This window comes from Schistocerca cancellata, chromosome 3 (genome assembly GCF_023864275.1).
Source record: "Schistocerca cancellata isolate TAMUIC-IGC-003103 chromosome 3, iqSchCanc2.1, whole genome shotgun sequence".
In the NCBI taxonomy this organism is placed as follows: Eukaryota; Metazoa; Arthropoda; class Insecta; order Orthoptera; family Acrididae; genus Schistocerca; species Schistocerca cancellata.
The window spans coordinates 601,924,171-601,937,791 of record NC_064628.1 but is presented as its reverse complement, the minus strand read 5'-3'; the positions used below and the strand labels follow the sequence as shown (position 1 = coordinate 601,937,791).

The 13,621-nt window shown below is 38.4% G+C and overlaps 1 protein-coding gene across 3 annotated transcripts in view; it reads right to left on the bottom strand.

Moving 5' to 3' along the window:
* LOC126175499 (venom carboxylesterase-6-like) overlaps positions 1–13,621 on the bottom strand; it is a 158,008-nt gene that overhangs the window by 97,173 nt on the left and 47,214 nt on the right. For all 3 annotated transcript variants that reach the window (XM_049922321.1, XM_049922323.1, XM_049922324.1), the window contains exon 3: positions 7,425–7,584. In XM_049922321.1, the coding sequence (XP_049778278.1) occupies positions 7,425–7,584 (160 nt within the window). The remainder of the gene's footprint in view (positions 1–7,424; positions 7,585–13,621) is intronic.

The window sequence follows — 13,621 nt, the reverse complement described above, 5'->3', positions numbered from 1 at the left end:
GAGTGACAGTGACCCCTGATGACATAGGGACAAGTACCAAATTTGTACACCTGAAAGCATGATTAACCAACATTATAATAAAATCAAAAATTTTATGTAAATTTTGCTGGTGGTCTGAAATGGATCCATCACAATAAATACATCATTAAACTACTATAGCAGCAATATGGATGTTATTACATACTGTCTCTAAGAATTACCTTCTCCAAAGTGGGCCCATTGGATCTTAAACCTCTACAACATATTGTTTTCACTAGAACTCTTAGGGAGTAATTACGAGCTAGACAGGATGCAAGACTTTGTAGGACAGAGCATTTCCAATAGAGGTGTCACTACACTGAGGTGCCCCAGTCACAAGCCTATGAAGTATTTGGTGAGATATGATAGGAATACGAAATAAATTCATGGAGACCTCAGACAGGAAGAACTGCTGACACTACTGTGCTGAGAGATAGAGAAAGTGTCACCTTTCCCTTTTGGTGAGAGAGAGAGAGAGAGAGAGATTGGTTGGTCGGTTGATTTTGGAGAGGGGATCAAACAGCAAGGTCATCAGTCCCATTAGATTAGGAAATGATGGGAAAGGAAGTCAGCCATGCTCTTTCAAAGGAACCATCCCGGCATTTGCCTGAAGCAATTTAGGGAAATCGCGGAAAACCTAAATCAGGATGGCCAGACACAGGTTTGAACAGTCATCCCCCTGAATTCGAGTACAGTATGCTAACCACTGTGCCATCTTGTTTGGTTGGTAATTTTATTATTGGGTTCACTCTATCCTACGAAATAAATGGCCAGGGAAAATTACACTACCTTAGCAAAGGACTTACTATGTGTAATCTACGGAGTAACCTATGATGTAGAAGGAGTAGGACTATGCAATATTTTAAGATAAATCATGACAACAAGCTTCCTTCCCTTGAAAGAATCTCAACCTGTTTATAGAGATCTCTCCACACCAGAATGCACACTCACAAGTTATCAGAAAGGAAAAGAAACTGAGAACAAACACAAAAAAATTGCCCAGAATTATCTATTGGTTGGTTGGGTGATTTGGGGAAGGGGAACAAACAGCGAGGTTATAGGTCTCATCGGATTAGGGAAGGATGGGGAATGAAGTTGGTTGTGCCATTTCAAAGGAACCATCCCAGCATTTGCCTGAAGCAATTTAGGGAAATCATGGAACACCTAAATCAGGATGGCTGGACGCAGGTTTGAACTGGCGTCCTCCTGAATGCGAGTTCAGTGTGCTAACAGAATTATCTATTCTTCATCAAAATATAGAGTATTTTAAAAGTACAGTGGGCTAGTTGAACAGCATAGTGTTATGTCTCAGAGAGCACTGGCATAAACACACAAATACAACACAGTGCTGTCATCACATGACTGTGCGAGTCACTAACGTACAATCACCTTCGAATGTCAGAAGTAGCACTCATTTTAACGCTAGAGAAGATCGGATCACAATTAGGGTCAATAAACATTTTGAAGGGAATTGCTGAAGTACCAAAGCTAGGCATCCATTACAAATTAAACCTTCTGTGCATGTACTGCTCATCTAGTGGCAATGTATACGCTTTATTCAACAAATTAAGTGGAGTCCTGGAAAGTCTCAGGCCTCAAAATTAAAATAATAGGATGTAGAGACATGAACATAAACACAATTGTTGAAGATGAAATTAGTAATGCTACGAGGATATAGAAAAAACTTCGGTGTAAATGTTAAACCACGTACTTGCAAATGCTGACAGGGAGAGCATAAAGTATTTTATAGAGATGTTTGCTCTCTGATCATTACAAACAGATGAGGATATGTAAAAACCACAAAATTGAAGTCCCTAAATTCTTTATTATGTTTAATTTTTGAGGAGACATTTCCAAGAGTAATCACTTCAACAGCAGTAGTTATGAAAAACAGATGGATAACTGTGGCTATTCAAAAGTCCTCTGACACACTTCAATGCCTCAGAGGAGGGTACTGCTTGCTGCAAACAACATTCGATGACAAAATAATACATAATGCTGAAAATTAATGGAAAGTAGTTGGTATGTCATGAAACACAAAACTGGAAAAAGAATGTAACAACATACAGATTGAAGATGGAAGTAGAGAAATTTTCTTTTTCAGAATCTGCCAATTCCTAAGGATTTTCTAATTCTCTGGTACTGCAGAGAAGTTGCAACAAAATAATCCTAATATGTAGCACCCGCAATGAATAATGCAGAAAGCACAATGATGTGTCCCACAACAGAACTTGAAGTCAGGAAGATAATGAGCAAAAATAAGAAGTCAGTAGGCATAAATAAGGTTCCAGTCTCTGTTCTGAAGACACACATAGACAGCATACAAAACCCACTAGCAAACATAATAAATGAGTCCTTTCAATCCAAATTTTTATATAAATAAATGCCCTCTAGTATTACAGGTAATTCTAAAATATTTCTGTTTGCTGTTGACACTAGCTTGTTAGTACAGGATGTTGTGTACAACATTGGCTCTGTTTAAATAGTGCAGTTCATGATAAGTTCATGGCTTGTAGAAAATAAACTAATGCTAAATTACAGTAAGGCTCAGTTTTTAGAGTTTCTACCACACAATTCAACAAAACCTGACTTTTTAATTTCACAGAATGGGCATATGATTAGTGAAACTGAACAGTTCAAATTTCTAGGTGTTCAGATAAATAGTGAACCGTCATGGAAAGCCCACATTCACGATCTCATTCAAAGATTTAGCGCTGCCATTTTTAACTATTCTAATGGTACCTTAAGTAAGTGATCGTTCGACACAAAATAGTCTACTTTGCTTATTTTCATTCACTTATGTCATATGGTATTATATTTTGGGGTAACTCTTCCCATTCTCAAAGGATATTTTTGGCTCAGAAATGAGGAGTTCGGGCAGTAAGCGAACCTCTTGTCAACCCCTGTTCACTCGTCTGGGTATTCTGACAATGGCATCTCAATATACATATTATTTACTGTTGTTTCTTGTTAACAATATCAGCTTATTTCCAAGAATCAGCAGCTTTCACTCATTTAATACTACGCAGAAATTCAATCTGCATTTGGATCGCACTTGATTGATTGAGAGGGGTTATGCGACCAAACGGCAAGGTCATCAGTCCCGCAAATCCGAAATTAGTCACAGAAGAAAGAGGGTCTGCTAAAAGTGGATGGATAGAGTCAAGGGAGTCAAATTATAAAATAATAAACATTAAACACACACAGTAAAAGGCATAAAAGGTGAGACCAAATCTAAAAACTGGAAGAAAGGGGCAGTCATGAGGTCAAACACCGAGAAGACGGTTGGATCGCACTTCCTTAATTCTTGTGCAGAAAGGTGTGCAGTATACTGCTGCAACCATTTTCAATAAGCTACCACAAGAGTTCGAAAATCTCAGCAGTGATCCATGCACTTTCAAATCAAAACTGAAGAGTTTTCTCATGGGTCACTCCTTCTATTCTGCCGATTCCTATGTAATATTGTTGACTGTATTTAGTTAAACTTATGGCTTGACTTTTTTTTGGGTTCATAAACATTTTATCTTATCTGTTATTACTTCTATCTTGTAATTTCATGTACTGACATGTTCCACGACCTTGGAGATTTGCTCCTCAATTTGGTCCTATGGAACTGTGTTTGTAAGTAAGTAAAAAAATAAATACATAAATAAATAAATAAATAAATAAAAGAAGTATGTACGAGTCATGCCCATGTTGTTACCTGCATGGCAGACATTTCACATTGGTGTCTGACCACACGGCATTGACAAGGTTTCTCCATTTGAAAGAATCCACTAGCAGTCTCACAAGATGGTGAATTTGGATTCAAAGTACTACACATCCAAGGAAGAAATGAGGTAATGCAGATGGGCCAAGTTTAACAGTACAGGTATGACGATTTAGCCAATAAATAGTAGGTGGTACAGAATAGTGATCCTGACTGTCAGCAGTATGCTTCACTGCATACCAGCAACCACAATTGTGGAGAACTACTGGCAGTACACCCAGGAAAAGAATGTGGAACAGTGTGCAAGGAATGAATTGATCATAAAATTGAGTAGGCTACTAAAAAAGTTTACATTAGAAAACAGTGCACATCATTCAAGCTGTGACGGTTGTAAAAAGTAGTAGTGTAGGATAGGACAAGAAAGAAAATGCTGAGCCATTACGTGAACCACAAGTACAAAAACTGGGATGAGCTGCTGGCATTGTAGGAGCCAGTCATGAATCTAAAATCCACAAAAGTAAGGGGCTCTTGCTATATAAAGCGGTATATGAACAACAAAAGCCCTTCCTCTGTGTATTTCAGAAACCTTCATCAGGAGAAAGTATTTCTTCAGTACATGCCTTTGCCAAAGAATTGGAAGTCATCTGGAAGAAAGTTAACAGCACTAACAACAGGAGGGCACAGGAGCAAGAGTGTGGGTGTACTGCCCACTATAGGCTCCCGCAACTGCCTTATCATTCATCCCTCACAGTCACACATTTAAAAATGAATACATTACAGGCCTAAAAGGAACCATGTTACCAGGTTAGAGGACTTGCAACCGTCATGATCGAGTATGGTTACCACCGATGGTGCTCAATACATACTGAGGTGACGTAAGTCATGGGACAGTGATATGCACATATGCAGATGCCATAGTATCACATACACTAGGTATGAAAGACCAGTGCATTGGCAGAGCTGTCATCTGTATTCAGGTGATTCATGTGAAAAAGTTCCTAATGTGACTATGTCCACAGAATGGGAATTAACAGATTTTGAACATGGAATGGTTGTTGGAGCTAGATGTATGGGACATATCATTTCAAAATTGTTAGGGAATTCAATATTCCAAGATCCACAGCATCAAGAGTGCACCGAGAATACCAAATTTCAGGAATAGCCTCTAACCATGGACAACATAGTGGCCAATGGCCTTCACTTATCGACCAAGACCAGTAGCATATGTGTATAATTGTCAGTGCTAACAGACAAGCAACACTGCATGAAATAATTGCTGAAATCAATGTGGGATGTATGATGAACGTATCCATTAAGACTGTGTGGCAAAATTTGGCACTTATGGGCTACAGCAGATAACTACCATTGTGAGTGCCTTTGCGAATAGCCTAACATCGCCTGCAGTGCCTCTCCAGGGCTCGAGTCCATATCAGTTGCATCCTAGATGTCTTGAAAACCATGGCTGGTCAGATGAGTCCCACTTTTCAGTTTGTAAGAGCTGATGGTAGTGTTCAAGTGTGGTGCAGATCCCATGAAGCCATGGATCCAAGTTGTCAACACGGCACTGGACAAGCTGGTGGTGGCTCCATAATGGTGTGGGCTGTGCTTAATGGAATGGATTGGGTCTTTTGTCTAATTGAACCAACTGAGACCATTTGCAGCCATTCATGGACTTCATGTTCCCAAATGATGATGGAATTTTTGTGGATGACAATGTGCCATATCACCGAGACACAGTATTTGTGATTGGTCTGAAGAACATTCTGAACAATTCAAGTGAATTATTTGGCCACCCAAACCACTTAACATGAATCTCATTCAACATTAATGGAACATCAACAAGAGGTCAGGTCTTGCATAAAATCATGTGCTGGCAACACTTTCAGAATTATGGATAGGTATAGAGGCAGCATGGATCAATATTACTGCAAGGGACTTCGAATGACATGCTGAGTACATGCCACATCAAGTTGCTGCACTAGATCAGACAAGAGGAGGACAATATCAAAAGGTACTCCACAACTTTTGTCATGGCATTGTATTAGCTTATAAATTATTGTATTATTGGTGCAGTGCCATGGCATTTCAGAGATATTAAACACACACACACACACACACACACACACACACACACACACACACACACACACACACACACACACACTCTTTGTTAGCATGATGCCTAATTTAGTGGCCCTTGTCATTTCATTTTCAACAACATATAATGAGAGCACGGGCAAACTTAATGTCTTATCAATGTGGAAGTTAGCTCTATCAATGTGGAAGTTAGCTCGGGAGTATCTGCTCCACACAGTCTAAGACAAGTATGTGCAATCTTTGCTGACCTGCACGCCTTGTTCACATACACGACAACAGCGCTCCTAGCACATTAAGTCGAAACTATAGCACCCGTGACTTTAATGGTTACGGGTAACACATTGATATGAATGGCACCCCTTTCGCACCCACAAATTATGTTCCAAAACAAGCATTTTTGAGAGTACTTTTGTGTATGTTCACCACATCTTCAGATGTTTGCATTTATTTACATGTCATTAACATTGTCTCTTTACTTATGATGTTTTACAATAACTGTCTTAAAATGTCCATTGTATAATTCTGCAACACCATTAATAAAGAAATAATGTTCACAACACAAATGAATGTAAAAAGATAGCATTACAGGCATCTTGAAATGTCGTGGAGGAAAAATAAATGAGTGAACTGACAACAGATAATTGGTTTGTTCAACAAATTATAGACCCTGCTGCTGTTAGTCATATTGGCACAGTTTGCCTACTAGCAACATCTACAATTTATCAATGTGTAGCGCAGATGTAGGCTGCATGCAGTAAATAATGTATGTGCATTTTAAGCACCGTTCCAGAGATGGAAATACTTCTCACCCCAGCCCTTCCAGGTAGTAAGTTTTCTCCCACTCTACGCACACACATTAGCACAAAGGTCATAGCTTCACTGTTAGACTGGAAACATGTTTCTCTTTGTTGTTCAAATCCAGGATTGGTGAAATGGCATTGTGTATGCATGGAATAAGCAAACCTTTCACTGGTTTTTGTCATGAGCCGCAAGCCTGAAGCAAGCCAAGTGTCGGCGAAAATACACAAAAATATGTCCCTGGTGCAGTACAATGCGAGGGCCTCACACTCTCTCTCCCTGAACCTCTTTGCTGGGCTGAACTGAAACCAATAGCAGCCTGATTGCCCACAGAGGTCTAAACAATCCTTCCTGCAACTGCTACAGCAGTGCCAACTGTTATTTAATAAACCTCACACCACTCACCCCAAAAGGGAAGACCGTGAAATTTATGACTGTACAACAGTTCTTGCAAAGTTTGCTAAAATGACTAACCCCTTCAATCTTGAACTGTAACCCCCCAGTCTAACTAGTACCATCCACATATGAGTATTGCCCTTCAGTGGTGCCCTGGAAGCACTGATACTGATATTGTCATTAAACTTTTGCTAATACAAATACTTCAACTTGTTCACACTGATATAAAACATTTTTATCAATTAAAAAATATTATCTGACCTTCTGAGCAACTGTCCCACAATTCCAGCATTGTACAATAAGTATTTTGATATTCCCAAAAATTACATTTATTATTGTTTTTTAGCCAGAGTGATAAACTTTAAACAAAATGTAACTAAAATAAAATTAAATCTGACATATTTACCAAATGGTCCCAAGCGATAATTGATACTGACAAACACTACTCCACGGTCCATCAGAAATTCGGGACCATAATAATTTGAGGTTCCTGCTCCTGATGACCAACTTCCTCCATGTATCCACACCATAACAGGTAACTTTGATTCATGTTCCTGGATTGAAATCTTTGAAACAGAACAGTGAATAATCAACATTAAATTGCAGTTCATATATTAAGTATAAAAACACTTTAAATGTGAAAAAGAATTATTTATCAACTGAATGTCTGTGAAAGAAACATTTCTTAGTTGCTCAGAAACTATTTCATTGATTCTAATGTGCCACGATGAATATGGGTGTAATTTAAATGAGTGAGTGTGTGTGTGTGTGTGTGTGTGTGTGTGTGTGTGTGCGCCAAATGAAGTAATAACTGCTGTGTATTATGCAAGAATGAGGAAAAGGGCTCTTAGTATTAGATGACTGACATGGGGAACGCAGGAAACCTCAACAGTTATTATCTTTTGAGCTAAAACATGTGCTCTCTGCTCTGTTCTGTGGCCACTGTCCATCGAAAAATCCCATGTCATGAGCATAGCACACCAGTTCTGGTCGATGGCGTCCTTTGCTTTAAGCAAGCTATCATTTTTCACTTCATTGGCTACATCTCGTATGTATTGAAAAATAGTTCTTGGAGAATGCTAAATCTTTTGTGTATTCACTGTGGTGTACTCAGCACCAATGCTAATTAATGCTTATTGAAGACTGCAAACTGCTCTCCACTGACAATGCTGAAAGGCCATAGGTACAACACACATCTGCACGCACTTTTCACTTATTGTGTCTTTATCGCTCTTCAAAACTGTGGTGAATGTCAGATGTATGATAATTTTGCAGTTATGTTTTGTATGCTCACATTGTTTCCCCCTTGTATATGAGTGATGATTCAGACCACACTTTTTTCATACAGAATGTAACTCACAGGACCACAAGTATCCCCTACAGCCACTATCTGGAACCAATAACAACATTTACATACATTTTTTCTGTCACATAAAGCACCTGTACCTTTTTCTGAGCTCTTTAACATAATGAATGATTTTTATTTACTTATTTATTTATTTTGAAACTAGAGACCAAGAAAACAGCAGAAACACTGAATATTAAAAGTTTATTAGACTCACAATGACACCAAGTCAAAATCTGGTGGACAGTTCTTTCAGTAAATAAGAAATATTCAAACTGTTTGGTGAAACTTAAGGAACACTTTTCTAATTCTGTTCCCAACTCATGTTGGTATCCCTGAACCACAGTGCATGATAGCTTTTTAGGTTTATGTGCAACTGAAGCTTATATTACATGGTGAGTGAAAGAAATGGATCAGTTTTTACACCTGCAATCCTCCACTGTTCAGAAACTAAAAGAGGTATGAAAATAAACTTTAAGCACTTATTTCAAATGGTTGTTAGGGACACCTCATTCTGTGTGTCATTTCATGTCAAAATTCCCAATAAAATTAAACAGCTACTGGCCAGAAATTATCTGTCTGCAACTACTTCAGTCTGCTAACATACACAGGATGTCCTCCTACACCATGACAGCTCTGTACCAAAAGGCACTCTAGTGTGTAAGAGTCTCACACGTGCAGCAGAAACTCACAGGATTGTTGTGCTTTATGTCAGTCACTGGCTCCTCATCCCATTGCGTCTCGTGGCTGTGAATATCAAACAACGCGGCTACAAGTGAGTCTTAAGGCTGAGATTATTGGCTCTAAAATTAAGCAACTTTTACTCTGAGTTTTTGCCAATTGATGTTTGCTCTAAGAAGGATGCTTGTGTAAATGAAAGATGTTTATGTTAATGAGTCTGTTAACAAGATCAATGTGCTGCAAGTGCCACATACATCTTACACACCAGATGGAAGAGTTTTGTCATGGTTGACTTTCCCAAGGTGATCAGTAGTTCTCCGGAATGTCCTCCCCTCCCAGGGCCTTACACCCAAACCTCCAGATGTCTGACACTCAGATCTGGACCAAACATTGTATGCTGATAGACTATCAACCACAACTCAAATTTAGTTGGTACTATGTGCTGTCTTCCAGAAGAACAGGCATAAACGTCAATTAAAAGTAATGCCAGAACTACCAGAGCATGTGAAAAGCATTTTTGCGAGATATCTGGTTTCCATACGGGAATTGGCAGAGCGCTAGATCGGCATCTGCGGTTCAAATTCTACAAACAACTTTTTTTTCCTTTACTGCATTATATGTGAAAGTGTTATGTGGGACAACATTTTCCTGACATGAAAAAAGGCATTTTGGAGTTTGTAGAAATGTTGTTTTGGCAAACAGACATGACTTGTGATGAAGCAGCTAGTGCATTTGTAGTCTCACAGAATAAACAGAAACAGTGAGACAAAAGAATAAAGAAACAGTTGCATCACAAGTGTGGAAGTAGTAGCAGTAGTAGTAGTAGTAGTAGTAGTAGTAGTAGTAGTAATAACAACAACAACAATAATAATAATAAGTAACTGCAGATGGTAGTGCCACATATATTAGCTGTATTATTTCATTTGTGCTTACTACTGTAAGTTTTCTTGTGTGTACCACCACCACCACCACCACCACCACCACCACCACCACCACTACTACTACTACTTCTTCCACACATGTGATGCAATTGTTTCTGTATTTTTCCGTTCTGTGAAATTACAAAGGTACTCTACAGATTTACTACTTTCAAATAAACGAAACAAAAGCAGACTGCCAAGAGGACATTGTTGTAAACTCGAAACAGCCCTTTTACATGTAAGGAAAATGTTGTTCCGTGTAACACTTTCACATCCAATACAGTGGGGAAAAAAATAATTTTCCCTCATTGCGATTTGAACCCCAGTCCCATAAAATAAAAACAAACAAAATGAACCCCCGAATTTTTTGTACGACAATCTACCGCACTACCAACTCACTCACGAAAACAACACACAATTTGGCTTACAGATATGCTTTTTGTGTGCTCTGGTAGTTTTGGTGTTACTATTAATCAACCTTTATGCCCACTCTGCACATAATACAAACTAAATCAGAGTTTTGGTTGATACTATATCGACATACAATGTATGATCCAGATCTGAGTGTCTGGTATCTGGAGGTTTGGATGTTAGGTCTTTCAGTGCAGTCAAATTCTTCTTGCATAATACTGCCTTGAAGTTCACCTTCCTTGTACAGATCCCCTATGTACTCCTTCCACCTTTCAGCTTTCCCTTCTTTGCTTATGACGAGTTTTCCATCTAAGCTCTTTATAATCATACAGCTGGTTCCCTTTTTTCCAAAGGCCACTTTACTTTTCCTAAGGCAGTATCTATACTGTTCCTAGTGAAATACACTTCTAAATCATTACATTTGTCCTATAGCCTCTCCTGTTTAACCCCTTCATACTTCCTGGCAATCTCATTTTTTAGATGTTTGTATTCCCTTTTGTCTGCTTCATTTGCTGCATTTTTGAATCTTCTCTACTCATCAGTTAAATTCAATATCTCCTGTGTTATCCAAGGATTTCTACTAGGCCTTGTCTTTCTACTTATCTGATCCCCAGCCGCCTATACTATTTCATCTCTCAAAGCTAACCATTCATTATCTACTGTACTCATTTCCCCTGTTCTAATCAACCATTGCCTAACGCTCTATATGAAACTCTCAAAAACCTCTGGCTCTTTCCACTTATCCAGGTCCAATCTCCTTAATTTCCTATCTTTTTGCAATTTCTTTACTTTTAGTCTACAGTTCACAACCAACAAATTGTGATCAGAGCATACATCTGTGCCTGGAAATGTCTTGCAATTTAAAACCTGGGTCCGAAATCTGTCTTACCATCATATAATCAATCTGAAACCTTCCAGTGTCTCCAGGTCTCTTCCACATATATAACCTTGTTTCATGATTCTTAAACCAAGTGTTAGCATTGATTAAATCATCTCTGTGTAAAATTCAGACAGCTTCCTCTTCCATTCCTCCCCCCCCCCCCCCCCCTCCATATTCACCTACTATTTTTCCTCCTCTTTCTTTTTCTACTTTCAAATACCAGTTCCTGATTATAACTAAATTTTCTTCTTCCTTAGCTATTTTAATAATTTATTTTATATTATAATGTATTTCTTCAATATCTTCATTTGAGGAGCTATTTGGCATGTAAACTTTTACTAATGCACTTCTTGGCTTCCTGTCTATCTTGGCTACTATAATGTGTTCAATATGCTTTCATAGTAGCTTACCTGCATTCATATATTCTTTCTGACTATTAAACCTACTCCAGCATTACCTCTTTTTTATAACTGTTATTCACCTAACCAGAAGTCCTATTCCTCCTGCCACTGAATTAATTCCCACTACACCTAACTTCAACCTATCTATTTCCATTTTTAAAATTTTCTAATATTCCATGCTCCGATCTGTAGAATGCCAGTTTTGTTTTTCCTAAGGACATATTCCTAGTAGTTCCCACCCGGAGGTCCGAATGGGTCAATACTATACCTCCAGAATATTTTACCACAGAGGTTGTCATTATCATTTAAACACTCAATGGAGCTACATCCCCTCGGTAAAAATTATAGCCATTCACAGTACCAGTACAGCAAGGCTGTTTTGGTTGATGTCAGACGGCCAGATCAATCAATCGTCCGGACTGTCCCCCCTTCAACTACTGCAATGGCCGCTGCCTCTCTTCAGAAACCACACATTTGTTTGGCCCCTCAACAGAAATTCCTCAATTGTGATTGCATCTGATGTACAACTATTTGTATCGCTAAGGCACGCAAGTTACCCCACCGATGACAAGGTCCATGGTTCACAGGTGGACTTCCATGGTAAGGTTTGAAAATTAGATTCACTTACTTACACTAATGCAGTCCACATACTACTAGCTTAGTGTTTTCATGGAAATTTACTTCATCCATAAAGGAATTCAGCCATAATAAGACTGTCTTCTGCTAATACTGTGTGTGTAAACTGACTCGCCATCTTTAGATTGACTCATTAAGACTGACAGCAAAGTGCTCCCACCCACCTTACTTTCTGGTAGGGTAAGCCAACTGCACAAGTAAATTCAGAAGATCATAATGGAAGAAATTTCACATAGGTGGCAGAGATATATGCTACCAAATGGTGCTTTAAGTTGAAATAGGTTTGTCATGCAATTTAATTAATCCTAATGATGCTTTCAATCTTTATAAAATGTGCAACCAGCATTTGGAATCATTAAGTCTCATAGACAACAGTTGATGATAATTTGACACATCCTTTTACAGAGGGTGTATAGCTCTGCTGTGTGTGTGATATTTCTTCCGCTATGACCTTCTCTGTACAGATGTGCAACTGGCTGCCCAATTCACATTGCTCAAGTTGTGAAAGACTTAAAGATAATTGTGTTGTATTATACAGCATGCCTTGCTACAGCCAATTTGTGGTTGCATACATGCAACAATATACTGTAGAGGGTGTATGAGAGGACTGCTTTGACAATTGCTCCTGCCTCTGATGAAATGGGATACCTGTGATAGAATGAGCAGAATGTACTGAGTGGGTCTCTGGCTCAAGTCCTTCACCTATACTTGGGCGTTGCAATTAGGAGTTGCATAGTGTAACCGGTCATCCTTCTCTAATGTTGCCCTTTTTTATAGAGCTAACCAATACCATGTATACTACCGATTCTTGCATAGGTTAAAATTACCTCTGCTGTTTCACTAAAAGAATTCATATGATTTTGTATATGATGTATTATATTTCAGGCTAAAATGTATAAAAAGGAAATTAATGTGTTACAATCAATATGCACTAACATTTAAAATTACTGTTCTTTTAAGAATAATTGAAGTTACAAAATCTCCGGCGTACTTAAAATTCATGTTATTAAATTTGTTTCTTGATTTATTTATGAAATAATGATATAATTTGGTAAAGATTCTTCTCCCGTCAAGAAAGCTTGTAAACCCTTCTGCTTCATAAACTCTTTGGAAATTGTGAGTACCACAGAATGTAAATAGTAGTTGGCATGCCTCAGATGGTAGTAAACGTTTTTATAAGTTTGTCAACAACAATGTAAGTTTTGGTGTGATAGAAGTGAAAATTGTAAAGTCAGTGTGAGGCAAATCAACAGTTATTTCACCTCCAGGCACCTGTTAAATCAAATTTTCAGCAGCAAGAATGTATTCCTAGACAACAAGATTTTGAGC